General features: G+C 29.2%; 1 protein-coding gene across 1 annotated transcript; it reads right to left on the bottom strand.

Moving 5' to 3' along the window:
- Nucleotides 1–802: 802 nt before the first annotated feature.
- On the bottom strand, nucleotides 803–27,797 carry LOC119682642 (homeotic protein deformed). The gene is made up of 5 exons (XM_038096129.1): nucleotides 27,005–27,797; nucleotides 24,207–24,307; nucleotides 23,863–24,040; nucleotides 1,383–1,765; nucleotides 803–1,266 (listed from the first exon to the last, which is right to left on the bottom strand). The coding sequence occupies exons 1-5, from the start codon at nucleotides 27,726–27,728 to the stop codon at nucleotides 928–930; spliced, it is 1,725 nt and encodes a 574-aa protein (XP_037952057.1). The 5' UTR covers nucleotides 27,729–27,797; the 3' UTR covers nucleotides 803–927.

Here is a 27,797-nt window from a genome sequence, read left to right on the forward strand (position 1 = left end):
ATGTTGAGCAACAGTGCTCTAAAGGGTTACTAGAACTGCTTACTACGATTGTTGTGGAAGATATGGTTTTATAGTTTTTTAAAACTATAAACATTTCTTAAAAATATATATTATAAATTATGTGTTTCAAGCTATATCAAATTAAAGTGACTACGAAAAAATAAGGGTATGAAAGCCGTTTGAAAAGCTGAGTGTTTCTGGATCACCCTCCTAAAAGTAATAAGCCCATAATTGCTACAATATAAAATAAAGTCGATTTTCGAATTATTATGTAAAATATTGCATATATTTATTTAGTTAAATATTTGTATGGATTTTATATTGTCTATAATCTTAACTTAATACTTAAAGAATTACTTATGTAGCTACAAGTACATATCTATTCTCTTTTATAATATATATTTATATAAATATTTATCTACAATAATTTTACAAACGAACAAATTGTACATATGTATTTTGTTTTTGTTTTTGTTTTTGTTTTTGTTTTGGTAAATTAAATACAAAATATCTACACACCTTAACACATAGAGTTTTCATAGTTACAATTTCGTAAAATTTTTCTTAACTAGTTCACTGTATTTTCCGAATAAGTTTTTGGCCATGTGCCCGCGATTTGTATCTTAAGTCTACAAATCTTATATACATACGGTACATTCAAATACTTACAAGTATATAAGTATGGTATATAACAAGATTTCTTTATGAGTACATATACATATAGATATATTTTCTTTGTTCAAGAAGTAAGAAAGTAGTCAAATGGAAAAAATATCAAAACAATTTTTATAAAGAAAAAATAAACGAAAAGATAGATAAGTGCGTTCACCGATGCAGTTCAAAACAGTAAATAAAAACCACACTCGATATTAAGTAACGAGTAAAATTTGATTATAACTATTAGTCCCTCTCCCTCACCAATCAATCTTAAAGCGTCGTCAGATCATAATCTTGTTTTATATGTTGCAGGTTTGCCAAAATATCTTGTTGCTGTTGTTGATGCTGTTGATGTTGCTGATGCATGCCAGCATGCAGCTGATTGTTGTTGTTGCTGTTGATGTTATTGTTATTGTTAAGATTGTTGTTGTTATTGTTGTTCGTATGCTGAGATCCTGAGTAATTGGTATTATTGTTGTTGGCATTACACGCATGTTGCTGATGTGGTAACAGCATATTTGTTGTATCACCGGCGGCAGGTATGTACGGAGTATTGCCAAGTGATGAACTGACGTCACCGATACTTTCCAAACTATCAGAACGTATGCACTGCGTAAAGAAGAAGATGAAATAAAGCAAAAATATTTAGTTTAAGAAAAAAAATTAACCAAAAATTATGCTAATTTTGTGCAAAAATAATTAATTTCAGATTTCAGCAAACTCACCTCATTCATCACTGGAGGCTGATGTTGTTGTTGCTGCGTCTGTTGTTGGTGCTGCTGTTGTTGGTGTTGTGCCAGTTTTTTCGCACTCGTCCTCTTTGGCTTTTTAGCTACTGGTGTTGGATTACCATTTGCATCTGTAGTTTTCTTCCTTACATTTTTCGTATTCGGTAATTTATTGTCTTTTTTCCATTTCATCCGTCGATTTTGAAACCAGATTTTTATTTGTCTTTCGGACAGCACCAAAGTGTGGGCAATTTCGATGCGTCTTCGTCTGGTCAAATAACGATTGTAATGGAATTCCTTTTCCAGTTCGAGTATTTGGTGACGTGTGTAGGCGGTACGCTGTCTTTTTGGTTCCATACCAGGCTGATAAGATCCATTCGCTGCAATAAAAATATTTATAAGTAAAAGTTGAAACAGATTTATATGTATATTGTTATATGTATATGGTATAATTTTTTTAAGGTTCGTCGAAAAATTACTATATAAAAATATTTTTAGGATTAATTGGACAGAAAGTTAAACATATGTAAAAATTGTATATTTTTAAGACCATTTTATGGTCTCTGGAAATATTAAAACGCTTAATAGTGCATATAAATATTGTTTTGGACTATAACTTTATTAATTTGCAAATATCACCGATGCTAGTTGACTATACAACTGTTTTGAATATTATACCTATCATCAGAATTAATTATTAAGAATTAAAAATTTACTCCTTGGTTTATTAGTCCGCAGTTAGTTTTATCGAATATAAATACTAAGCTAGGAACTAATAAACCAAAGACTTCTTTTAATACTTTTTATTATTATTAAATTTTATTATTATTCAGACGTCTGATGATGGGTACTTGACAATAGTAGTAACAATAGTCTATAGTATTAAGACCATAGCTAATACCAAGCGCGGTGTGGTCAGCCAAAATGTTTAATTGATAATTGGTATGAAAACTTTATTGTTGCAATTCATTATGGTTTCAAAACTTTTCTATATAAAAATTAATTTCCTAATCATAATTGACTTTTATATATTTTTAATTAAAAAAGTTATTTCGATATAAAACCTTTTCTCTAAACAAAAATGGATAAGATGACATGACTATAGTTAATTGGTTAAAAGAAATATAAAGTAGGAAATACAAGACAAAACTACTAGTTTATATAAAAATTAATACCTTGAAATAAAAAAAAAATTATCTCTAAAGTCAGAAAAAGTATAGTAGTTTATAGAAGTTTATATAAAAATTATCTTGAAATAAAAAACAGTTATATATAAAGCCAGACAAAATTATATTAAAGTTTACATGTAAATGATTATCATAAAAATAAATTATTTTTATTTTATACTTTTAGTTTTCTTGTACATTTCTTTAAAAAATTGGTTAGCAATATTACAAATGATGAATCGGAAGATTCTCAGAGGACAGCGTGGCCCTATACATTAAAGTTGAAAAACCAAACCAGGACATTAGTAAGTCAAGAATAAATTATTGATGGGAAATAGGCAGTCGTAGATTCTTTCATTTAAAAAAAAATTAAGTTGTAAAATTCGATTCATTAAAAAATTTTTTTGTTTAAATTTTAACTATATTGGGCCAACATACTCCCTCATTAAAAAATGTATAAAAAAACAAATTTTAAAAGTTTTTTTAATTTTTATTAGACGTAAAAATATATAAGTTTCTATATTTGTAATAAATTTTGATATAAACATCTTTATTGCGTTTAATTTTGTATATTAAAATGAATATTTAAAAATTTTTTTTAAATTAAATTATATATAAAAAAATTATTAAGAACATAAAAACTATTACTTTAACTTGTGAATCGTTGAATTGTCTACTAGCTTAAAAAAATGACTTCATCTGCGTCATTCAAAATTTTTGAAGTTCTTTGAAATAATCGCAGTTAATCATAAAAATTGATGTAAACTTCTCAGTTGAAGTAATTTTGAAATTCCTTGTTTATGTCAAAAAGAACTGATAGAGTTTATCGCAATTAAATTTTAAACTCTATTTGGGGTTGTCATATCAAAATGAAGTTGAAGATGAAGACAATACCTCTTTATTGTATTATAAAATAAAGTTATCTATTGCGTTCGTCTTGGCCCAACTGCTCAACTACGGAATAAAGGTTAATACCGTTCAGCTGATGTTGTTCCTCGTAGTGAGCAGCTTGCGGCATCGAAAAGTAATCGCAACTTTTCGCGGCGGAGTAATTAATCAACATCAAAAATTGACGAAATTTTTAGGAAACCCCATAACTGATAACTGCGAGTAAGAATTTTCAATTCATTTTCTTCATTGCAACTATTTAGGGTTGCGTAAAGTGCGGAGAAAAAAATTGTTTCAAAATTGGACTAACCCTTTATCACCTTTCCATTACTTAGACAAGAACACAACAAAACTCAACTTCATCAAAAATAAATTTATAGCACCTGCTGCAGTCCTTCGTTGACGTTTTGGAGAAATTAAAAACAAAAACAAAAAAAAAAATAAATAGAAACGAAATAATTTCTCTCACTATTGCTGGACCTCTACTGGAATAAATATATTTCAGCAAGTAGAACTGTCAATTTAAAATGAGCCCAGCTTCCGTCATTCATCTTAAATGTTTTGATTTCTTAAACTTTATTCGTTCATTTGGAAGAAATGGAAGAAAATCCAGAAAAAAAGGAAGATTGAAATATATCAGTAAAAATATTCGCATTTATGTTATTGTTTTATATTAAAGGATTTAGTCATTTTTTTTTGTTTCTGAGAAAAAGATTAATGGAAATTTGTTTTGGTGTAAAAATAACTCATTCAAGTTGAAGGAATATTTTGTTACTTCATTTAAAAGGGACAAACTTTCACACCTCGTTACGAATAATAAATTTAATATTAAAGAGAATATTTTTGTTTATTTAATATATTTTGAATTAATATTTAAATTGGTGTAGAATAAAATATATTAAATAAAACTTAATTTACTTGGCAATATATTGAATTAACCAGATTTTTTCAATTTTTTTGATTTTAAAATTGTATAAATGTGAAATGTAGTTAATATGGGATAAGTAATTATTTTATTTTTTTTAATAATATTACTTTATAAGATTGTAGAAAAAACTAGCACTTGATTGCGTCAAAGATTTGATCTAAAAATTAATATAATTAAAAATTAAATTTTTATGACGGAATTAAAACAAAGAAAGTATCTTGTAATTAGAAAAAGTCAAACAAAAATAAATCGCAGTAACAAAATTTATTATATTAAATTAATTAAGTTTTTTCATATCAAACCATACAGCTGTTTTAAATCTTAGGTGGTCTCATTGAAATAAAGACATAATAGACATAACTCATTGGTTTATTAATCCCAAAATAATTTAACAAGCTTCTTTACTATATATTTGTAATTAATATTTTATTTTATTTTATAATTTTTCTTTATATTTTTTTCTAGTTTTTAGATAAAGCCTGGTAATAATATAATCATAATCATAACACACAATGTGAATATGATATATTCAATATAAAAAATGAATAAATTATAATATAATCAATTATCAATTATAATATGATAATTATAAAACTATCAACGAGCGCCATCTTTAGGAGACGGCTACTTACTAAAGAAAAAAGTATTTACTGAAGTTAAAGTTGTAAAAAAATTGCTTGAGACATCGCTTGGACTTGATATAATACGTAAAGTTACTTTTTGCATGTCTATTAAGCACAATAGGACAAAGAAGACGTACTAACTTCTATTCTATATTGGGCCAAAAATATATATATAAGTGATTATAACTCCCACGTATAGGTTTTTGATTCGATTCTGCAATGATCGTGAGGACCGAGTAATGATTGCCAATAATTCCTTGCAATGACAAAAGTATTAAAAAAATGAGAATATTGTGTATCTGCGAAACTCATCGAAGAGGAAACTGTAATACCGAAAAGCACAGCCTATTGAATTTCTACCATAGATATTGACAAACGAATGATCTGTGCGCTTTGTAGTTCAGGGTTGAGTACAAAAAATATTTCGAGAACTTTGTGGAATGTTTTCAAGGTTCCGTTGACACGGAAGAAGACTATTTTGAATAGTAAAAATAAATATTTAATTAAATATAAGTAATTAAATATACCTAAGTACTTGTACTTGTCAATATACTTGTCTCATAGGAATGGTATTTATTTTCAAAAACGGATCTCACAATTTGGATAAATAATTTACTGAAATCTAAAGCAAACATCTACTTTATTTCTTACACATTATTGGTATATCGTTATCATGATCATTAAGAACTCAAAACAATCAATATGCAAAAAATAAACTAAAATAAACAATGTTAAGGATCATAAAAGTAACAAGTCAAAGTCAAGCTGGCATGAGAAGAGCACTTGCCACAATGCAAAACAAGTGACGCCTGAGGCGTGTCTTCCACATACAGGTGTATTTATTTCAGAAAATGAACTGTTCCCTGCTGATGTAGTTTCATGGGCATTGAAACTTAAAAGGGGAATCATTTAGAATATTATGGTAGATTATTATTTTCTTCATAATCAGAGCAGTACAGAGAAATGACTACAGAGAAGACTGAAGAAGTTGATGACATTAAAATCATCACCTTATGTTAGTTTTAAAATATTTTCATAGAAGCAGTTAATATAAGTACTTATGTTTAAACTTTTATTTTCAATACATAAATGTTTTGAATACCATCGGTATCCTTGTTATCATCGTGTTGAATAGCTATGGCTGTTGATTGTCAGTGTCGTTTTAGATAATTATTGATGGGGATCTAGTTCCTATAAGTTCAAATTACTATTGTCTTGTGTTCGTGAAGACATTTGTCCTATCACATTGAAGTAATGTTCAATATCGTCAGTCTATATAATATAGTGTTTAACTTTTTGATATATTTGATTGAACGTTATTTTTACCAGTCATGTACTAATGTTTGACTAACATATGAATATATCAAATCCATTCATTGTTTTCAGGGTTATTTCATAAAGACCAATGCGACTCTCTAACTACTAGTTAGAATATCATAATCATTTGATAAGTGTTTTTTAAAGGATAGTACTTTGAAAGAGTGGAATGGAATTTTTTCAGAATTTTCTGCTATAAAATATGTAGAACAAAACTTTTCACTAAAGATATTGTAATTACTAGACTTCTCTTCTAATCAGATTCATTTCAAAACAAAATACTGTATAAGAAAACCAAACATAATTTTATTGAAATAGTAGAAGTCTATTTAAGTATATCTTTATATACCTAAATAGACTTCTACTATTTCATTATAATATGTCTGTTTTTACTCGAGAATATTTTGTTTTGAAATTCATCTCATTAGAAGAGAAGTCTAGTAATTTCAATATGTTTATTAAAATTCAGATGAAACTTATCTTTGACTTCTATACCTTTTCTAACACTTTATTTTTATCTCTATAGGTAACTAAATTTATCTGAACTATAAGCATTAGGTTAGATCGGCAATTCTAATAATCCCCTATTGCCTATTGACCCATTGTGTTAACTACACGTATTTAATTCACTAATATTTGAATTTGCATTTAAATTTATTTTTTAATTATTTTTGTCGCAATTGGCAACACTTTCGTACGAGTATTGAGTGACTTAACAAAACTGGCTTAAAATGCCACAAAGTATCGATTTCAATTTAATTTTATTTTTATTTTGGAATTTCATGAAATTCTTAACTAAAAGCGGCGTGTGGTATTAATTCCCTTTTAATAATTGCGTGTCATTTCACTTTAACAATTCCACAATTCCAGCTCACAATGTATACAATTCCCGATGACGGATGGCAACAGACAAGAGACCTATCCGATGAAACGCATTGTCATTGCGTATCTGTAAAGGAGGCGAAGAGTGCCAATTGCCTCGCTTATTATAAAAATCAGCCAATTTTGGAAAACGCTACGTCATCGCCGACAGTGAGCGTGAACGAATGCGGAAAAATAAGAGGAAAGCGGTAATGTAACGAAGTTGTTTGTGTTTTTTATTCAAAAAAAAAAAAACAATATGTTTAAAATAAATACAAGATACAAATGTAATAACGTATCGATCCAGCTTAAAACAGATTTGGCGGAAAATAAAGTGGATTGGATGCATCCACAAAAATTAAAAAAGAATAAAAACATTCAATTGTCGGCGTATTTGCTGTATAATTTCTTAAATAAAAGAGAAAAAAATATATTTGTATACAGATCAGTTGAGATACAATTCCCGTTTTATATAGTTCGGTCTAGTATCGATCTACAATCGATAATAAGTAGGTAGCTGTTGTCGTGATTCATTTAAGATAAAAGTATTTATGCATTATCATATTATTTTGGGCTTCTCTCAATTAAAAAAAAAAATAAAATAAAAAACTATTGCGTGGGTTGAAAATGTATATAATATACAAAACAACTATACAATATATATCACGACTTTATTTCTATACCAGACATAACACTTTAACAGGGAGTGTTGTATAGAGTGTGTGTAGAAAAAGCTAAGGTCAGTGGGTAAAAAAAAAATCAACTTCCGGGCGCTTAACGAATTCAATACTTTTCTCGTTTACTTCATTCATACATTACCCGAATTATTATTTTCGTTACTATTTCTTTCAGTAAAAATAAAAATATGATTAATTATATCGATATCATTAAATCGTGTAATTTTCGTTTTGTTTTCATTATGTTTTGGTCTCTCTCTCTTTGTGTTTTCAGACCACCTCAGATACCACAAATGCGTATACGCAGTTATTGACTCGTGCCGATTCAGAAGTTCTGAACTATTGAATCTGAATCTGAATCTGAATATTATTTGTGTCACTTTGAGTTACCTTTCATATTCGTCACCATTTAATTAGGCACATTTGAGGTTTATCTCTTTTCCAAATTCCCTTGACTCTTCTCGGTTACTTGTGTCTAATGCCCACAACTCGCTTAAAACAAATTAAACACACATTTGAGCTGAAATTTATGGAGACAACAAGTATCTCGCAGGCATTTTGATTGACAACCACGGCATTTCGTTGGCTATTTTTAATAAAATTTATTCAGAAATGCAAATTGACTACGCAAACCTGAACAAATAAATTAGTATGACAATATCAATTGGTACACTGTTAATAATTGAATAAATCATATAAATAAATGCATAGTTATATTAGTTGAGCAAAATAGAAAAATAATTTTTTGGAGTGTAAAAATCATTTCATTTACACATTTAAATGATTTTTAACATTTGTTAAATTAACAATTTAACCAACCGTTTTACTCTTTGGAGCTACAACACTATTTACGTACATGGATACGGGCTTATATCTGCTTAAAAATACGTGTATGTATACAATAGTTCGTAGATTTGTAGAGTTGTAGATTTGTAGATACTAAGATATTTAGGTATGTGAAAATATCGATGAAGAACGTTGCAAATGGCAAGTTAACATTTCAACAACAGCGGGAGCTGCATCAGCAGCTTGTCACATGACTTGCAGTTTGTCGATAAAAATAAACATGAGCTCATGGAACATGGCATTTTCTATGTATTTTCCAGCACATAAGCCAAGTAATACTAGCAATATAAATTCCAATATCACATCAGTTAACATGGAAACTTATGTGATTTATTCTCCTAAACAGAAAATCCCCAAAAAATTGATTTTTAGTCTTTAAGTTTAAAAAATTCTACGAATTTCATTATATATTGATTGTCTTGATGTAAAAGCAAAATTAATATCATGAGATAAATCTTGCACATCATGTAAAAAGTAATAATTCTTTGTAATTGTTATGAGGTCATTAAATAACAAATAGTGACTATTTGCTAATAGTACTTGTACTGCTAATAGTGCTTCTCCTAAAAAATTCATAATTTTAAGATATGAATATGAATAGTAATCTAATTTCTCAAGGATTGATAGATACATGTGTATTAAAAAGTTCAGCTGTAAAATTTTTATCGCAAAGAATAAAGTATGGGTTTAATCTGTATTAAACAGTCCAGCTGTTAAATATATATTTCAGAAGCTAAACATAACTTTATCAAGTTATCATTAAAAGCCAAATGAAGTACCAACTGAATTTATCTATTGTACATTGACTTTGTTAAATAATTAAATAACTCTAAAAATTAGTCAAAATTTAAAAATATTCTTTATAACAGAATTAATACCTTTAGATATAAGGGCGATCTTTAAAAATTGAAGGCAGGTGATACTGATAATAATAAGCCCCTGCTAAACAGCAGCAGCTTGAAAAGAGTGAAGAAACGAAAGCATTTCCTATTTAAAAATATATTCGTACAATAAAATAATTACAACTTCAATCTGAGTCGTATTGTCTCAATATTTTACATGGTATTATCGGCTAGTGAACATGCCACATTTACTGTCATCGACAACCAAGTGTCGTTGTAACCACAATAGTTGTTTTAAGGAACAGTAGGGGCTTAGGTCACCAACATAATAACGAAAATTATCTTTCATGCTCAAATATGTATATTAGCAAATGTAAGATGTGAATAAGTGGTACTAAATAATTAACATTTGTTCTAGATCCAAACCGATCTGTATAAAAGATATTAATTAGCTTATAAGGTGAGGTAATAAGGTTTTCTTGTCATTATCACTCAAAGCAGGCATAAATTTATTTATTATTACGCTTCAGAAAATTTTACCCTTTGGACTAAACTAAACCGTAGATAGTTTACTTAAAGAGCAATAACAGAAAAACGGCACATGATAAAATAAGAGTTGTTTAAAATAAACCATTTACAAAATAGATATTGATGAATATACAAGAAAAAACCATTTGACAACAGTTTTGATGAAGATGAGATTTTTCTTCCTTTTAACATCGTTTTCAAACTCATGTTAATATCAAAACATAATAGACTCCAATATGTTTAATTAACTAAAAGCTAATATACGGCTGACAGTATATCAACAAATCGTTTTTATAATAACGTGATTTTTATGATTTCTCGAGTAAAGTTTTCTAAGAGGTTGAGATATATAGTGATAACAAATTCATCTCACTTACACGTTTTTTCTATGAACTCTAAGGACACCAAATATTAAAAGTGGAATGCTCTTAAAAGAAATCTTTCGATCCTAAACTTTCACATTTATGAAACTCAGATCCGATTGGATTTTGATAACTAAGACTCCATATTGCAAAGCCTAAAGTCTCAAATTAATTGTTATTTACAATTATTTTCAAACTTTTAGAATTAACAGAACCCATTATAAACACTCAAGTCAGAACTAATGTAGGATTAAGAATCAAATCAGAACTAATTAAGAATTATTTATAATTATTTATTATTTACAATTTCTAATTTATTTTTTAATTACAATCATATATTTTTTAACTTCTTTATTTTTTTAAATGTAAAATAACAATCTTATATGCCTAATGCTTAAAGTGCGCTTTAAGCACTACTTCGTATTTCATAATAAAAGTGCCCCAAGGGACAGTTGTTAATCCGTCCTCATAGGTGGCAGATCGAAGGGCTATAATATGCAATAAAATTCAAATCTTCAAATGCAATAAAATTCAAATCATAATTTAAATCATTTTATTCATTTTTTTGTAAAAGCATACTTAACTAATATACTCAATCCTATCAACATCCCTGATTACACATATAAATCTATTTTTAATGTAATTAAGTTTTAAGTAGAGGAGCTATACAAACTTAAATATTTTTTTTGTTAGATTCTAGTTTTCGTTTCGGCAAATGTCGTCACTGATCGAAACTCATTGCATGTAGTTCTATTCTTATATGAACACTGTTTTAAATATCAACAACGGATTATCTAAAATATTTTGGTACCATTGTCCCTTAAGGCTTCCCTTAAAAGAAACCTTCTAAATTGAAGAATACAATTTAGTTTTATTTTAATATTTAAGTGTTATAGATTTATATATGTTCTGTCAACAATTTAATAGAGGATCCTTCAAGTGATGTTCTGTTCTTTCATTAATTAGAAGTAACTTCAAATATATATACATATATAGACATTTAATACATATAGATGTGTTCTATATAGACAGTATTCTGTCTATTCTGTAAAATAGGATTGAAGTTTAAAGTAAATTTTCGATATCGATAAGATTGTAATATCTTACTGATGGAATATGTATATTTGATTCAAGAGAGTGTGATTCTAAATATGTGTGAGAATCCACAGAATCAAGCAATTTCAGCACTCTGCCTTTTATATACTTTTATATACGGTTAAATAAATCACGTACAAAAATGAGTTAATGTTTAAGCTGAGATCTATTTAGAACTATTGCCATTTATATAAGATAAAATGGATGATTTCGATTGTCTATATATTGTATATAGTATGAATTTATATATATGTCTATATATAGATATATATGTAGATATGTTCTATATATACAGTAGATAATTTCTATTCTGTAAAATAGGATTAAAGCTTAAAGTATATTTTCGATAGTTGAAATATCTTTCTGATGGAATATATAGTACATTTGCATTAAGACAGTGCAGGCGTGAGAGTCAAGATTCCTCATTTCTGATCTTCCATGGAGCTTTCAGCATACTTCTCAACACAATATTTTGATAAGTTTGCAGTTTTCTGATGGTGGATGCAGCAGAATAGTATATGTAAACCAACACAAGACCATTAGATAAACCACGTATATTTAACGAAAAGAAAAATTTGTTAGAAATGAAACAAATGGGTTAATGTTTAAGCTGAGATCTATTTAGAACTACTGTCATTCGTATAACATAAAATGGTTGATTTCGATTTTTTTTTTAATTGTTGTAGATTTTTTGCTGTACTTAAATATGTAAATCCGAGGTTTGTTTGTGTTGTTCTCGCCTGATTTGCTGAAGTTACTGGCAAAATTAATGTCACGATTTCTATTCGATTGCAAGAGCAAAAACGTAGAACACAAAAGCATCGAACGTCCTTCAATTTTAAAGAAACTTGTGTGTTAATGCTTTTGAAAGGTTTTCCAATTTGAATCTTTTCAATAACACAACAAAACAAAATAAAAAATAAAAAAAATAAATAAAAATCTGATGAATAAGATTGCTTTGCAAATATTTTGTTAATATTGAAATTTGCTAAATAAAATTTTATAAATAATATTTACGACGATAAGTTGTGGAGGAAAAAAATCCACAAAAAGTATATTTTGGTTAAGCACAGAAACATTAACAATAGAAGTTTTAATTAGCATCAATACCAATAAATCGACATTCGCCGCTCGCCGTTCGCTGTTCGCCGCCGAGAAGAAAAAGCGAAGCGGCCCCACTGTAAGTAAGTCCGACCGACAATAAAGCCACAATTGTGTAAAATTGACAAAGGAAAAAGCGAAAACATTCTGAAGCCACATGCCGGCTTCGCTATCGCTGCCCGCCGAAGCGCTAATTACACTTTGTTAATGTTGCCAATATGTTACTGCCTGCATCGAGGCCCCCGTCCGCCCGTCTGTACAGTTTAGTTCAGTTCAGTCCGTTTCCATTTCCATATTTGTGTTCATTTGTTCATTTGTTGGTTTATAATTGCGTCTCCAATTCACTTGGTCTTTTAGATTGTTAAGTGAGTTACCGAGTTTATCCATTACGTCTGTCCGTTTGTCTCTCTGTCCGTTTTTTCTTACTGTTTGCTTTACATATTCGCAATATTCGTGCCTCATCTGTCATAAATGCGAACTTAATTTATACTTCGTCATTGTCGTCATTGAGAGCTTGTGTTGCTGTGCAGTTTGCTTGGAATTATTATTTTTTATTTATTTGTTATTATTTTTTCTTGTTGTTGTTGTTTTTTTTGTTGTTTTTCTTTAGTTTTTGTTGCTTTTCATTTTTGGTATAGTTTTTTTTTCTTTCGTCTGAACACTGTAAACAGCATCTGTTCGCTTGCAGTGCTTTGAAGCAATTGATGAGATTTTTCGCAAGTCATCAAACAACTGTAAGCCTTGCCTTTGGATCTCTAAAACCTCAACGGGGACTTGCCATTGAATTTTCAGTTACAAGGCTACACACGTTTATGGATTGATTGAATGTTTATGTTATGTAGCACATGTAGATTTTCTGCCTTAAGGCAGTTTTTTTTCCGTTTTTCCAGTCTAGTTTTCTCTTAAACAACATAGAAAAAAATTTTAAACATTTTCTTTAAGGTTTACTAACATAGTTTTATTAACACATAAAAGGTCTAACTTTTTTGATGGAATTAATTTTATAAAAAATATTAAATTTCTGATCCTTATTAGATATTATTTGAAATGACTAATACTTATTTAATAACTAATTTTTGAAAGGTACTCAGTATTTCTTACAACCAGCAGACTCTTATATATTATGATTTCCAAATTTAAGATTAAAATATAATAACTAATATATTTCCAATTTATCAGGCATGCCAGGAAACAGATTACACAACAGATTTAATTAAAGTCATTGAAGAACTTTGTCGACTATGTTATACACCTGTGCACCTACATATATAGCTTTGGTTTCGAGATACCGAATTTAAAAGATGGACGTTTGTAAATGAAAACCGATCAATATAAATGTTATATATAAATTATTTATATATATATATGTTATAAATATACATTTATATACACAAAAAAATTGGCTTTGTTTATTACTTTAAATTTACAATTATTCTGAGACATGTATTTATTTTTTAAATTTAGATAGATACTCGTATGAAGTATGTTAAGTATAAATTAAGGTAAAAAAAATAACATTTTCAGTATATTTTTTTAAAGTTTAACTCTTATCTATTTGAACATAATCTTGTCTGATAATGCGGTGAGGTCACTGTATATCGATATATACATAAAAAAAATTTTTTTAACTGATTTTAATTGAAGAGGAATGAAAGTAAATTAGCAAGTATCGATCTGTTCATGCTGAACTGATATAAACAGGAGCATTTCTCTCGCTGAAATTCTAGTTTTCACTCCCATAAAACGCTATACATATAGATTCCTTCTGATTTTCGATCAGATATAATGATTGGAACTCGATACACATAGTTCTAAAAACTTGTCAACTTTAAATCTCGATATTTTGAGAACTAAGCTATATTGACATATATCATAGTTGAAATATATATTATAGATGACAATACTAAAGTCTGCTATAGAATTGGCGTGCCAATAAATCCATACAAATATGAATTAAGCGAACTTGTGCCAATTAACCCAGATAAATATGAATTAATAACTCATATGAACTGTATCTATATTAGGTTATTGTTAAGTTATCAATGTAAGAAATTACCACCTTTAAACTTCGATATCTCAAAAACTAACTTAAACTAAATCAACATTTCATATAGATAAGAACTTATAGTAGCTGACTTTTCTAAATTCCGTTGTTAAAAAGAAGTGCCCGAAAGGTTAAAATTGTGCCAATTAATTAGAATTGTAAATTAATGACCCGTATTAACTATATCTAAACATATTAAAGTGCTGATCTATAAAGCATAACTTTTACTTATATTCAATTTGAAAAATATATACTTTTTCTAACATATATCTGTATTGAAACATCAATAGGACAAAGAAAATTATGTTTTCTTATTAGGACATTTGTCTCAAATTGCTGTTTGTTGAATAAAGCAGCAAATAGGTCGGGTAGACATTTGTGATAAAAAACCGCGCATGTGCCCAAATTTCTTTTTGTTGCTAGTGGCACCGTGCCTTAAGCTAGGTTTGGAGAGGTATCTCACATTTTATAGTGTGAATAACTTATAATTATAGCGACTATAATGTATAATTATTGTCATTTATTCAAATCGTATTTACTACCAAAAACAGCTTTCAACAAATAAGTATATTACTTTTGTAATACCTATTTAAAAGTAAAGCTATGGAACACGGGTCCGTAAAACTATTGACAACCAACTTTGCGTAAACCAAACCTCTATTAAGAGATTGATATTATGCAGAATAAACTTTTTATTCATTTGATTTTGACACAATTAACATTTTTATCTTCAAATTCGAAAATTGTATACACTTCATCTATTTCATTTAAAATTTTTTAACAAATAAATCTTTCCTTATGTTTAACAGAAATCATATTTAAAACCAATAATATTTATATTATTCGTAATTCGGTAATTATGTATGTTTGTAAATATTATCAAAAATATATTTTATTGTCCACTTGTAATCAGTTTCTGTTTCAGTGGAGTACTTCTGTTTACTTAACCTCAATTTAAGACAAAGCAGCAACTGGCACTTACTACCAATCTTTTCTTACCTACGAGTATCGATAAACCAACCACTCCTGTAATTACATTGACATATTCCCTTGCGCACACTGTTTCCAGTAGCTTGGACTGTTATTGATCTGTCAATTACCTCAATTTTATTATGTTATCTGTTAAACTATTTAATTGATAGACCCGAATTGAAACGGGTTTTGATTCATTCCATTCGAGATTGAATGAATGAATGAACCGATTTCATTTAAATATGTGAATTGCTCGATATGAAGTGCTAGCACAATATCGTAGTAAATGTCAACCGCAGCATTCATTAATTATTCCACAATAAAATTAAACTTTTAATTCCTTCATTAATGATTAAGCTACATTCATTGCGTGGAATTCGCTGATAGCGAAGACACGTTGTATGATGTCAAAAAAAAATAAAAATTTTTTATATATTGTTTTTGTTTTTCTATTTTAGAGAAATATTTTTAGACATAAGAAAGTATTTTATTTCTGATTAAATTAAATTAAAATTAAATTAAAATTATAAACGGAGTGCAAAATTTAAACTAATTCGGGAACCTTAGTTCTCGAATACAATTCCTTCCTCTACACAATTTTAGTAAAAAGTATTTGTCAATGGATTAAACTTTTCTAGTATTATTTTTAATTATAGTGTAATCAATGAGTTTTAAATACGGAATATCGGAAATTTTTTTAAGATTTCTAACAAAATTAATATTTGTGTTTAAATTAACTTAATTGATTTAACAAATATACTTGCACAGCGTATAGAACTTACCATGTCATCAAAAATATTAAATCTATACGAACTACATGTCGCCTATAACTCAAAATTTACTTGACAACATAGTGGACTTCACAGAGTTTGTAATTGCAATTGATCATTCAATTGAAAGACCTAGGTTAAACAGAAGTATTAATTACAAAGTGTTGACGAAATCGGGAATGTTTACTATTCAGACTTCTTTTCCAAAAATGTGGATTACTTTATAACTATATATGAAATATTTTCCAAAAAAAGGTAACATACCTATCAATGAGTAAAAGATTCAGTTGTCCCAGAAATTGAACTACTTGATACAGATTTATTATATCGTGTTTTCTAAATAAACGTATTTAGTGATAAAACTCATTCCAGGCGAGGTGACTTCGTAAGACAGACAAATCATATTTGGAATAAGGAAAACTCATCCTATTCTGAAATATATTCTCATATATTTATATATTCTCATATATTCATATATACCAGTATGGTTATATCAATAACCATACTCGTAATTAAATATGCCAATTATGTGCATAACATAATAGTATAGTATAGTTTATAGTTTAGAGGTTTAATAGGATTGTACTTTTTTAAGAACAAGAAAAGCAGTATAGTAATTGTCGATAGGAAACGGTACAGTAACTTGAGCATTAATTTTTTGATCGATAATTATAATATCAGATAGTTATGTATAAGACGTTATTTGGTTTCATCGAAGTAATGTAACTCTCTTATCAATAAAATGGTATGTATAGACCTACTTAGATTGGCAGCAGCTTAACGATTAAAATGTTTTTAGTTGCATTTACACTATCGACAAATTTGAAGCTTAAAATTTGTTTTGTGAAATCTTATAAATCGCTTGCATGCAATAATACCTGTATATAATACAATGCTTACTAGCCGAAAAATAGTATTACATATATATATATGTATATTAAGCCAAAGAAAAGCAGTTATTTCCGTTGTTTCCGTCCCTCTCTTCTATTAGAAAATAATTTTAATTGTTGAACTACCGTTAATGTCTATAGCTCCACACACTTCTGACACTTTCTGACGAAAACTTCAACCTTAATAGTTCTTATATGATCATCCATTATTAACACTGATTTTAACATTGAATACCAAATTTTTATATTTTCTGGTATTAAAAAAAGTGCTGTAATATAGTTTTCTTTAGAAAAATGGTTTGGCATAAATGTTAAAGAAACTCTATATAGTAAAAAGAAATATGAAATAATTCTGCTCACTGAAGAATATAATAACCGAATGATACACTATATGACCTGTACAGTCATATTCAGCTAGTTTGGTCCTAACAACGATAATTATGATTAGATACAAACTACGAATTGTAAGTGGTCTTACTTTTTATATAATTAAATGACTTCCAAGTTGACGATATTACTTCTAGTGGTAACTAATGGTAGTGGTAACTTTCTAGTGGTAATTGACTGAGAATTTATATTCAGTACAGTGGCATATTATGGATTCTTAAATTGATGAATAAAGTATTAACAGATTCGAGTGAATAATATTATGAAAAATGTCTATGGTTGTACAAAGATGAAGTCGGATGCTAGGCCCAAAATAAATAACCTTACAATAATCATAGTACTGGAAAAAACTAGTACAAACCATTCGGCACTGAAAGTATTAAAATAAAAATTAAATCAATATTTCATAGTATAGGACAAATACTTTTGGAATATAAATAAATTTTAAAATAATATTTTAGTTTATAAATAAAACAAAGTACACGTGCTACAATGTTTAACATGTGCAGCTAAATTAAATATTCATTATTAATGGAGTGTGTACGGTACTCTAACGTATGAGTTAAGATTTCTTTCATAATTGAATTTCAATTTGGTGACTCAAGAGTAAAATGTTCGATATCTAATTTTGTCATTTGGATGATTGATTATTTTCGAATACTTCATACTTATGGTTTAATATAAATAAATAATATTATTAGCAATAACATCAAATGCGCTATACACTAAGATATGGGTATTCTAATCATTATTTATAGAATTTTTAACCAAAATCACATAGAACAACATTTGAAACAACTTAAATCCCACTTTTGTTTATAAAAAATTAATTTTTTTTTTATTTATAGTAACATTAGCAGAGTTTTAACTTCAATAAAGTCAAAAAGAAATTTTCATAAACTATTTTCAATTATAATAAAATAATAATAATAAACCGAAATACATTTCTATATTTTTGATTATCTACAAAACAATTTCAAAGCTTTTTCAAGTAAATAAAAATTGATGATTTTATTAAAGTCAAAATATCCAAAAAAAAGCGCTTAAATGAAGCATGAAATAACCTTGACCCTCATGCAATAATGGCAAATAATCGAAGAGATTTTTTATTTTTTCACACGAAAAAAATTGTTAAAAAAACAACTTTACATGTTAAGAATTAAGTAATAATAAATTGTTATAAAATTAACCCTGTGGGAATATTTAAATTCACTAATAAAAAAAATGTCAACATTCTTTGAAGAAATGTACATGAAAATAATTTAAGCATAAAATTTCTAATCTATAAAGTACGACTGTCCCGAGAGCAACGATTGAGATAAAATGTCAATGTATCTGAATAATGCTGATGAGCAACAAATCGTAATTGGAAAGATAAACGCAGAAGATCATTTGTAAAACACAGAAATAATTTACAAGAGTGCCACTTCGAGTCGTAGTGCACTCTCAAACGCCGAGACCACTGAGTGACGGATGAGCCGTGTCATTCGATGTTAATGTTGTGACATTTATCATAGGCGTACGTCGCTCGGGCAAGCGAAGTGGTAAAGATACTTGCTTTACGTTTGTGCTTCCAACTGCTTAGGAATGCAGTAGACTCTGCCACAAGATCACACAAAACTGATCAGGTTGATTTAGATAATCTCTTCTATTCTCTTGTAAGTATTAACAAATGGGATATTTTCTGGTTGGCGTCAAGTGCTGCTGTTCAGTAATTATATGAATATATCAACTAATTATGTGACATCGTAAATAAATTTTCTTGAAATCGATATTTAGATTCAATAAGTAAAAGATTATTCATTAAATTAACTCTTAACTATTAGATTTTTATGTCATATTAGTAACAAATTTAATGTATAGTTCATAATTTAATATAGTATTTAAAATTTATGGAAAAATAGGATCGAGAGCGTAAAGATATAAAATTATTTGGAAAGATTTATTGATCTTCGATTTCTAAGAAGAAATTTATTTAAAAGTAATAAATATAACTATTGTTATGAAATTGTTGGTACGTTAAAATAAATTAACATTTAATGATTTTTAAAATGTTAAAATATTTATATATTTAATAATAACATTGTTTATATATATGATATAGAATTGCATCTATCAATCATAGATTGCATATTTATAGATTGCATATATAACGAATATGAAAAAAGATAAAATTCCCAGGTTGAATACTTCAAGTTAGCACAATGGTTAATTTCAATCAAATTTTTTATCTTCAGAACTAAATTTACTCCACTCACAATCCATTATAATCCATTAATCACTTTCGACGTTTAGAAGTACAAACAGACTTCAATTTCCGGGAGACCGTTTCTTTACTGTTCTATCAGAGATAACCAAAATAAACTTGCCGTATCTTCCTTGCTTTATTTGGAGAACTATATAATTCGAATCTTAACTATTCAATTAATAGCGATCAGAATAAATAATTAACAAAAGTAAAAAGTATACTGCCTGACAACATTAACCACAGAGAAAAGCTTTACATCTGGAGTAGAGGCTCAATAAGGAAAGCTTGAGTTAGTCCATTAATAGGAACCACTTGAAATATATTTTATGAAAAATCTCCAAATTTTGGTCCTATCCAAATTTTGAGGACCAAAATATCACGTAGATTTTCCTATTTTATAATAAAAAAGGATAAACATCGTTTTCTATCATATAAACTATAGAAAATTTAGTGGTCTTTATCAGAAAATATTGCTTTTGCGGTGCGTTTCTAAGAATTTAACATCACTAAGCTTTATTCTATTAACATTATGTATTATACTCATATTGAGATCTTTAAAATCTTTAAGATATTTTGAGGCTTGTAAAAAATTTTTACATAAGCAGTACTAATTAAAAGACACGGATATTTTTTTCACGTTTAATTCAAACGCTTTCTATTACATTGGATAACTATTGAGAAAGTCAGGGTTTTAAACTAAAAATCCTAGTATGAATTCATTCAATAAGGACTATAAAAAATAATTGTTCTTCAGTTATAACTAGTTATGCTAGTGTGCTAGTGGAACAATCACCTAAATCTCATACTATTCCTAAATCTCCAGATACCATGAGCGAAGTTCTAATAGTAGTTAAGCAAATGTTAGAACAAATCACTACGTTAATGAATGTTCTTGTCACGCTGACGACTAAATTATGTCCGACAGTGAATTAAATATAGTGCTCTGGAATGCGAATGGGCTGTCAAAACATTGTTTAGAGCTACAAGAATTTTTAAAAGATCAAAAAGTAGACATCATGCTAATATCCGAAACACGTTTTACTTCAAAACATTATTTTAAAGTACCAGGCTATGACTTTTACCACACTATGCATCCCGATGGAACGGCTCATGGGGAAAGTGGCATTTTAGTTAAAACAAATATATTACACTTTGAAATGCAACAATACCGCACTGAAGAGATTCAAGCAACCAGCATATCAGTAAAAGATTGGTGTGGCTCAATCACAATAACATCAGTATACTGTCCACCAAAACACGCAACTAAGACGGCAACATATAAAAAATTCTTTAGAACCTTAGGTAACAGATTTATTGCGGGGGAGATTTTAATGCTAAACACGTTGAATGGGGCTCTCGGCTTTCAACACCCAAAGGACGACAGATGCTTGCGGCTATAAGAAGCGAAAACCTTTCAACTATCTCGTCTGGAGAACCAACTTATTGGCCCACGGATCCCAAAAAAATGCCAGACTTGTTAGACTTTTGTGTTACTAAAGGAGTGCGACAAAACGACACTTTCTGTAAATCTAGCTTTGATCTTTCATCAGATCACTCGCCAGTATTATTACGGATAAAATCGAATATACAACTTAAAGTTCAAAAATGTTATCTGCACAACAAATTAACCAACTGGGATGCCTTTAGGCATACACTTAAGGCATTACTTGATGAAAAAACGGCGCTTAAAACAGACGAAGAAATTGCGCTTGCAACTGAACATCTTATAAGGAGTATTCAACAATCAGCCTGGAGATCCACGCCTTCAAACATGCAACAATTCCCCACACCATTATGTAGTACGACTCAAGAACTTATAAGAGCCAAAAGAGCAGCCAGAAGGCGCTGGCAACAAACCAAATCTCCGAAAGATAAAAAACTTTTTAATGTGCTGATCAAAAATCTAAAAGAACATCTGAAAACAACCAGAAATTTGGAAATACAAAGAAATCTCCAAAGACTAGACGCAACTACTTCCACCAACTACTCTCTCTGGCGAGCAATCAAGAAACAGACAACAACGCACAATGCACCAGTAAAAAACGAACTTGGGCAATGGGCCCGAACAGATACAGAAAAATGCAAAGTATTTAAGGACCATCTGTCTTCAGTTTTTGTTCCAAACATTAATGAAGCCCCAAATAGTATATCTGAAGAGATTAGAGAGGTTTTACTGCAAACGCACCAACTGGACCTTCCAATACAAAAATTCTCCATTTTCGACATAAAATTTGAAATCAAGAAACTAAAAATAAATAAAGCACACGGCTATGACCTAATTACTTCAAAAATATTAAAGGAGTTACCGGATGAAGCAATAGTACTGCTGCGAAACATTTTTAATTCTATTGTCACAAAAGGCTTTATCCCTCCTCAATTCAAGGTGGCTCAAATCACCATGATACTCAAACCTGGGAAAACGGCAAAAGATGTTAAGTCATATAGACCAATTAGTCTTCTACCGGTTATGTCAAAGTTGTTGGAAAATTTATTTCTTACCAGATTAATGCCCATTGTCAATAGAAGGAGACTAATTCCGGAATATCAATTTGGTTTTAGAAAAAAACACAGTACAATAGAGCAAGTACACAGAGTGGTTAATGTCATACATACAGCATTTGACAAAAAGAAGTACTGCACAGCAGCATTTCTGAACATATCCCGGGCATTTGATAAAGTTTGGCATAACGGCCTATTGTTTAAGCTTAAAAAGATGCTCCCAATTAATTACTATATTTTCTTAAAATCTTACATCGAATCACGATATTTCTTTGTAAAACAGGGGGATGAAATGTCAACTTTGCAGCCAATTCAGGCTGGAGTGCCACAAGGCAGTGTCTTGGGACCAGTGTTATACTTACTCTTCACTAACGACTTGCCTACCACCGTTGGTACTGAGATTGGAACTTTTGCCGATGATACTGTGGTAATTGCTACAGACGAAAATCACCAGTTAGCATCAAACAAACTCCAGCGAGCGCTAGATAACATTTCCCAGTGGCTTAAAACCTGGAGAATAAAAGCAAATGAGACTAAGTCTTCACAAATAAACTTTACAATGAGAAGGAAAAATTGCCCTCCGGTACGACTTAACGATATCTTAATCCCTCAATCTACCCAAGTGAAATATTTAGGAATACACTTTGACACAAAACTAACTTGGAAGCACCATATTTTTACCAAAAGAAAAGCACTTGGCATCAGAATGCGGGAGCTCTACTGGATACTAAACAAAAGTTCAAAGCTTTCCGTGGAAAATAAACTTCTTATCTACAAAGCGATACTCAAACCAATCTGGACATATGGCATTGAACTCTGGGGAACTGCTGCATCTTCAAATATTGAGATTATTCAACGTTTTCAATCAAAAACCCTTAGATTAATCTTAGATGCTCCTAGATATATAACAAATGAATGTATACATCGCGATCTCAACGTTCCGGTAGTTAAGGATGTCATAAAAAGCCAAGCCAGTAAACACAAAAAACGTATGTTAAATCATCCCAACCTCTTTATGAGCAGAATTATAGCAGAAGGAAGAACGTTCACACGCCTCCGCAAACAAACGCCATTGGAACTTTAATGTGCCCGACTTCAACAGACGGATGTGCTACTGAGCTTATTGTCTACTCTGAATTGACAGATCGCAATAAAAGAAAATAAAATTAAAAAAAAAAAAAAAAGTTATAACTATATAGTTAGTAATATTAGAGTTAGTAATAGTAATACCATTTACTAGTTATACGTAGCTAGTGATAACAAGAGAAATACGAGTGAAAAGACTTTTCAAATGTACCAAGAAAATGGTTTGTTAATTATAGAACTTTTTCCAATGCTAGAAGTTTCAATTTCATTGTTGTTTTTAATTTTATAAATACATAATTCAGTTAATAATATATGTATATATTTTATTTAGCTAAAAAATTACTTACCGACACCAGCAACATGTATTTTTTTCATCCAAGGATAAATAATTCTTTCACCATCCGTTGTTTCACCCATGAGATCATCATCTGTATCTGAGTCGCCTAAATCATCATCATTTCCGTTTGAACCTAATTCATCGGGTGACCGATCTAACATTAGGCGATCTTCTTCAGGCATGTCGTCCTAAAAAATAAAATAATATGTTTATATAAAGGTTACCTGATAGCTTTAGATTAAAGTGGCCATATATTTATTTAATAACATAATTTAATTAATGAAATATGTATGTTGTAAATAATATAAAATAAATAAAAAAATTTGTAATAATAATAGTACTTGTTTAATTTACCATATCGGAACCGGCATCATCACAACGTAGCCTCATACCCAACTCTTGCAATTGTTGACCAGCAGGTACAGCTTCCTCTATCCGTTTTTCTAATTTTAAACCTGGAATTTATATCACATATGGTTTAGTAAATACAAATACATAGATTCATGTTGAAATTCAATTTGAATATTAACAAAATATAAACATAAGAAAGCTATATATTAATTTTGAAAAAAAATCCTTAATCTAATTTAATTAATAAGACTTAGACGTATTTAGTATATTAGTTTTTCGGTTGAGTTGCTCGTTCTCTCTCTATTTATGGTGTTAGTTATATATTTAATTAAATTATAATCTTATTATATTTTAAAAATTAACAGTATAAATACTATTTCTTTTGTAGGAAATATATATATACCATATGTACTATACATATATTACATATTAAATATATATTAGATATTATACGAAAAAGGACCCAAGTCGTTTCGTGGTTTACTTCGACTAATCCTTCACTTCAGTGGGGCCACTTGTTGGACAGTGCGCTGTCCCAACGTCCCACCATATATATATATATATATATATGCATATTATATATAATATGTATTACATACATTATTCACATATACCAATGTTTGTAGAAATAAACCCATATTTAGGTAAAAACTTTCATAAAATATAATAAACTGATAATAACATACTAAAAAGTATATCTTATATATTACATACAGTCTATGTAGTATTATAAGTAAGTTTCAGTTAGAGATAAAAGAGAAGACCATTCCCTAACTTTTAATTGTTAGCAAAAATTATAAAAACATAAACAGATAGACGGACAGTGTCTCTAAATAGAGCATGATAATCGATTTAAATCAAGAATTCACAGAATTTACATTCAATAATATTTATAAGGTGTACTATGACTTCATCGTTGATTTGCAAACAAATTATGTATACCCTTTATTCGGAATAGTTTGAAGAATATAAATATTAAACTTTTAGAATTCGTGTTAAGCTAAGTTTTTCACCTATTTCAAATTGCACTCTACCAAAACCCTGTTAATTCAATTATTCACCTAAACTGCAGACACTGGTGAACCAAGTCTTGCAGTCTCTGAGGCTCTAGTCGCTAGTCTCTGAGATGATGATACAATAACCATACTAAAGTTCAAAATGCTTAAGAAATTCTTCTTCAGACCACAAAGCTATTTCCGTTATAATTAAAGGTTTAAAAACACATCCACGAGGAGTTAATAAACTATCGTATGAATTCTTCTTCATTTTGACAGCCTACAAACACATATTACAGTGAAATTTTCATATAAACAAATTATATATATAATCAAAAATAATACCGTTTTAGAAAAGTAATCAGAAGTTATGTTTGGAAATGGAGACATCACATATATTGTTTGGTTCTTAGAATTATAGAAGGTTACAAATATAACTCCGACAAGAAGAAGAGATGAGAAAAACTTGAGAAGACATTTATATGGAAGAGTAAGTGTGGAAAAAATTGACTGATTCCACGTTTTTAGTACAGTATATAAGGATAATGATTGTAATAATATATTGAATTCGCACGATCTTATTTCCTAATGTAACAATAAATTTCAACAACAACAAGTATAGGTTAACAAAGATACTTACATATAGCTTAGAAATTTAGTCGTAATTCTTTATATAAAGATATAGATACTTAACCACAATCTGGATTGTTGTGAATATGAACGTTTTTATTGTTTGAAAATGTTTCTGGGTAAAAATATATCTTTTTTCTGTAAGATAGAATTCCACATATGCTGGAAAGCTTTCTGCTAAAGCTGTTTACATGTGATTACGAAAGAAATTATGGAATATTTATTTTTTACTAGTCGGTTTATTCCAAACAAAAAGTTAGCTTAGGTTTTTTCCATCTTAAGTAATTTGAAGACGACCACTTTACGTAGCCGCTTTAATAGAGTTTATACAATATGATATTGAAATTAGAAATTAGTTAAGCAGTGATGTTTATGGAGGTGATAATATCTCAAGTAACCCCAATATCAGTCTCTGGAATTTGGATGTAATATATTGTCAATAATACGCTAGAAAGAATGATTCAAAATGTCTTTAAAGTTTTAAGTTGTGTTTTTCATAACATGTATACTGAAAAGTTAAAAGATGTGAAGTAAATTTGTCAATAATATCACAGAGTGTCCCTAGCCTATATAAGTTACATGTCTTTTAAAATTAGTAAATATGCTAAATGGAACGCTTCAAATTGTCTTCAAAGTTGAAATTTCACTGATTTAAGTTATTTCACAAAATTGTATATTTGTCTCCCTTTATCCTAATCCATTCCGTTAATGTTAATAGAAATAAATGTCAAGTACTTTATATATCATATTTTAAATAATTTAATTGCTGTTTCGATAAAAAGGTTTCCGATAACAACAGGAAAAAAAAACAGAAGATGTTTTAGGTTTCATAAAATTTGCAATGCATTTGATTACTGGATGACTAATTCTTAAATGGTGACATATTCTGACAAAAATATTACAGAATAAGTAACTATAATTTCTAGATGTTAACTAAATTTAACATAATTATAATATTATCTTATCTTTTCATCAAATTATATACCTTGATTGAATAGGAAGCGAATACTACATATTTGATATTTGACAGATGCCCTTCAGATAAATTTAAAAAATTTAATCATAAAATTATATCTCATGCAAATTTCCTCTTATATCTACTCAACTCCAATAATCATATTCGTAGCATAATCTAAATATGTGACATTAACCCGTATCCAAATGTGTATATCTTACCTAATTCCTGCAAACCAAGTGCAGTGTTCGTAGGCGGTTCACTAGAAGATCCACATTGCAAAGGAATATCCATTATATGAGAGTGCGGTGAATGTCCTTGAGAATGTGCACTACCAATACTTCCATTTGTACCATAATAACCACCATAATAACCATTTCCATGTATCGCAGTATTATTAGCATTTGGTGTATTCACCGTCGGAGCATAGGCACCTGGTAAGGGCACTGATTCCGAATGTACTGCACCCGCTGATATATACTCAGGCGGTTGATGATGGACTGCTGCTGCAGCTGCCACCGCCGCCGCTGCGTGATGACCATAATAACCTAAACTTTGATGATGATGATGTGCTTGAGGAGAAGAATAGTTAGAATAGTTGCTATTTTGATGATGATGTCCAGAAAGTGTATTGTTTGCATGGTGATGTGAGTGTGTGTGGTGCGAATGATGATGAACTGCTGCGGCCATATAATCACTAACCATATCTGCAGGATGAGTAGCATGTGGATGTGTTGGCATGCTGTTACCAGCACCATTTCCACCTACTCCTAATCCCGTACCACCACCCATATGACCCGTTGAAGCTGTCATAGAGTAATGATTGCTATATTGATGATAATCATCGGCGACGGGTGGAAATTTTGGATCCAAGCCATTTCCCATGCTCATAGAGCTTTGTACATGGTGTGGAGCGTGTGGATAACCCATTAAAAATGAGCTCATAATGCTTACTTTCAAGCTAAAATTATAAGTCTACACCAAACAATTTCACTTCTTCTATCGGAGTTGATA

This window comes from Teleopsis dalmanni, chromosome 2, assembly GCF_002237135.1.
Source record: "Teleopsis dalmanni isolate 2A chromosome 2, ASM223713v2, whole genome shotgun sequence".
In the NCBI taxonomy this organism is placed as follows: domain Eukaryota; kingdom Metazoa; phylum Arthropoda; class Insecta; order Diptera; family Diopsidae; genus Teleopsis; species Teleopsis dalmanni.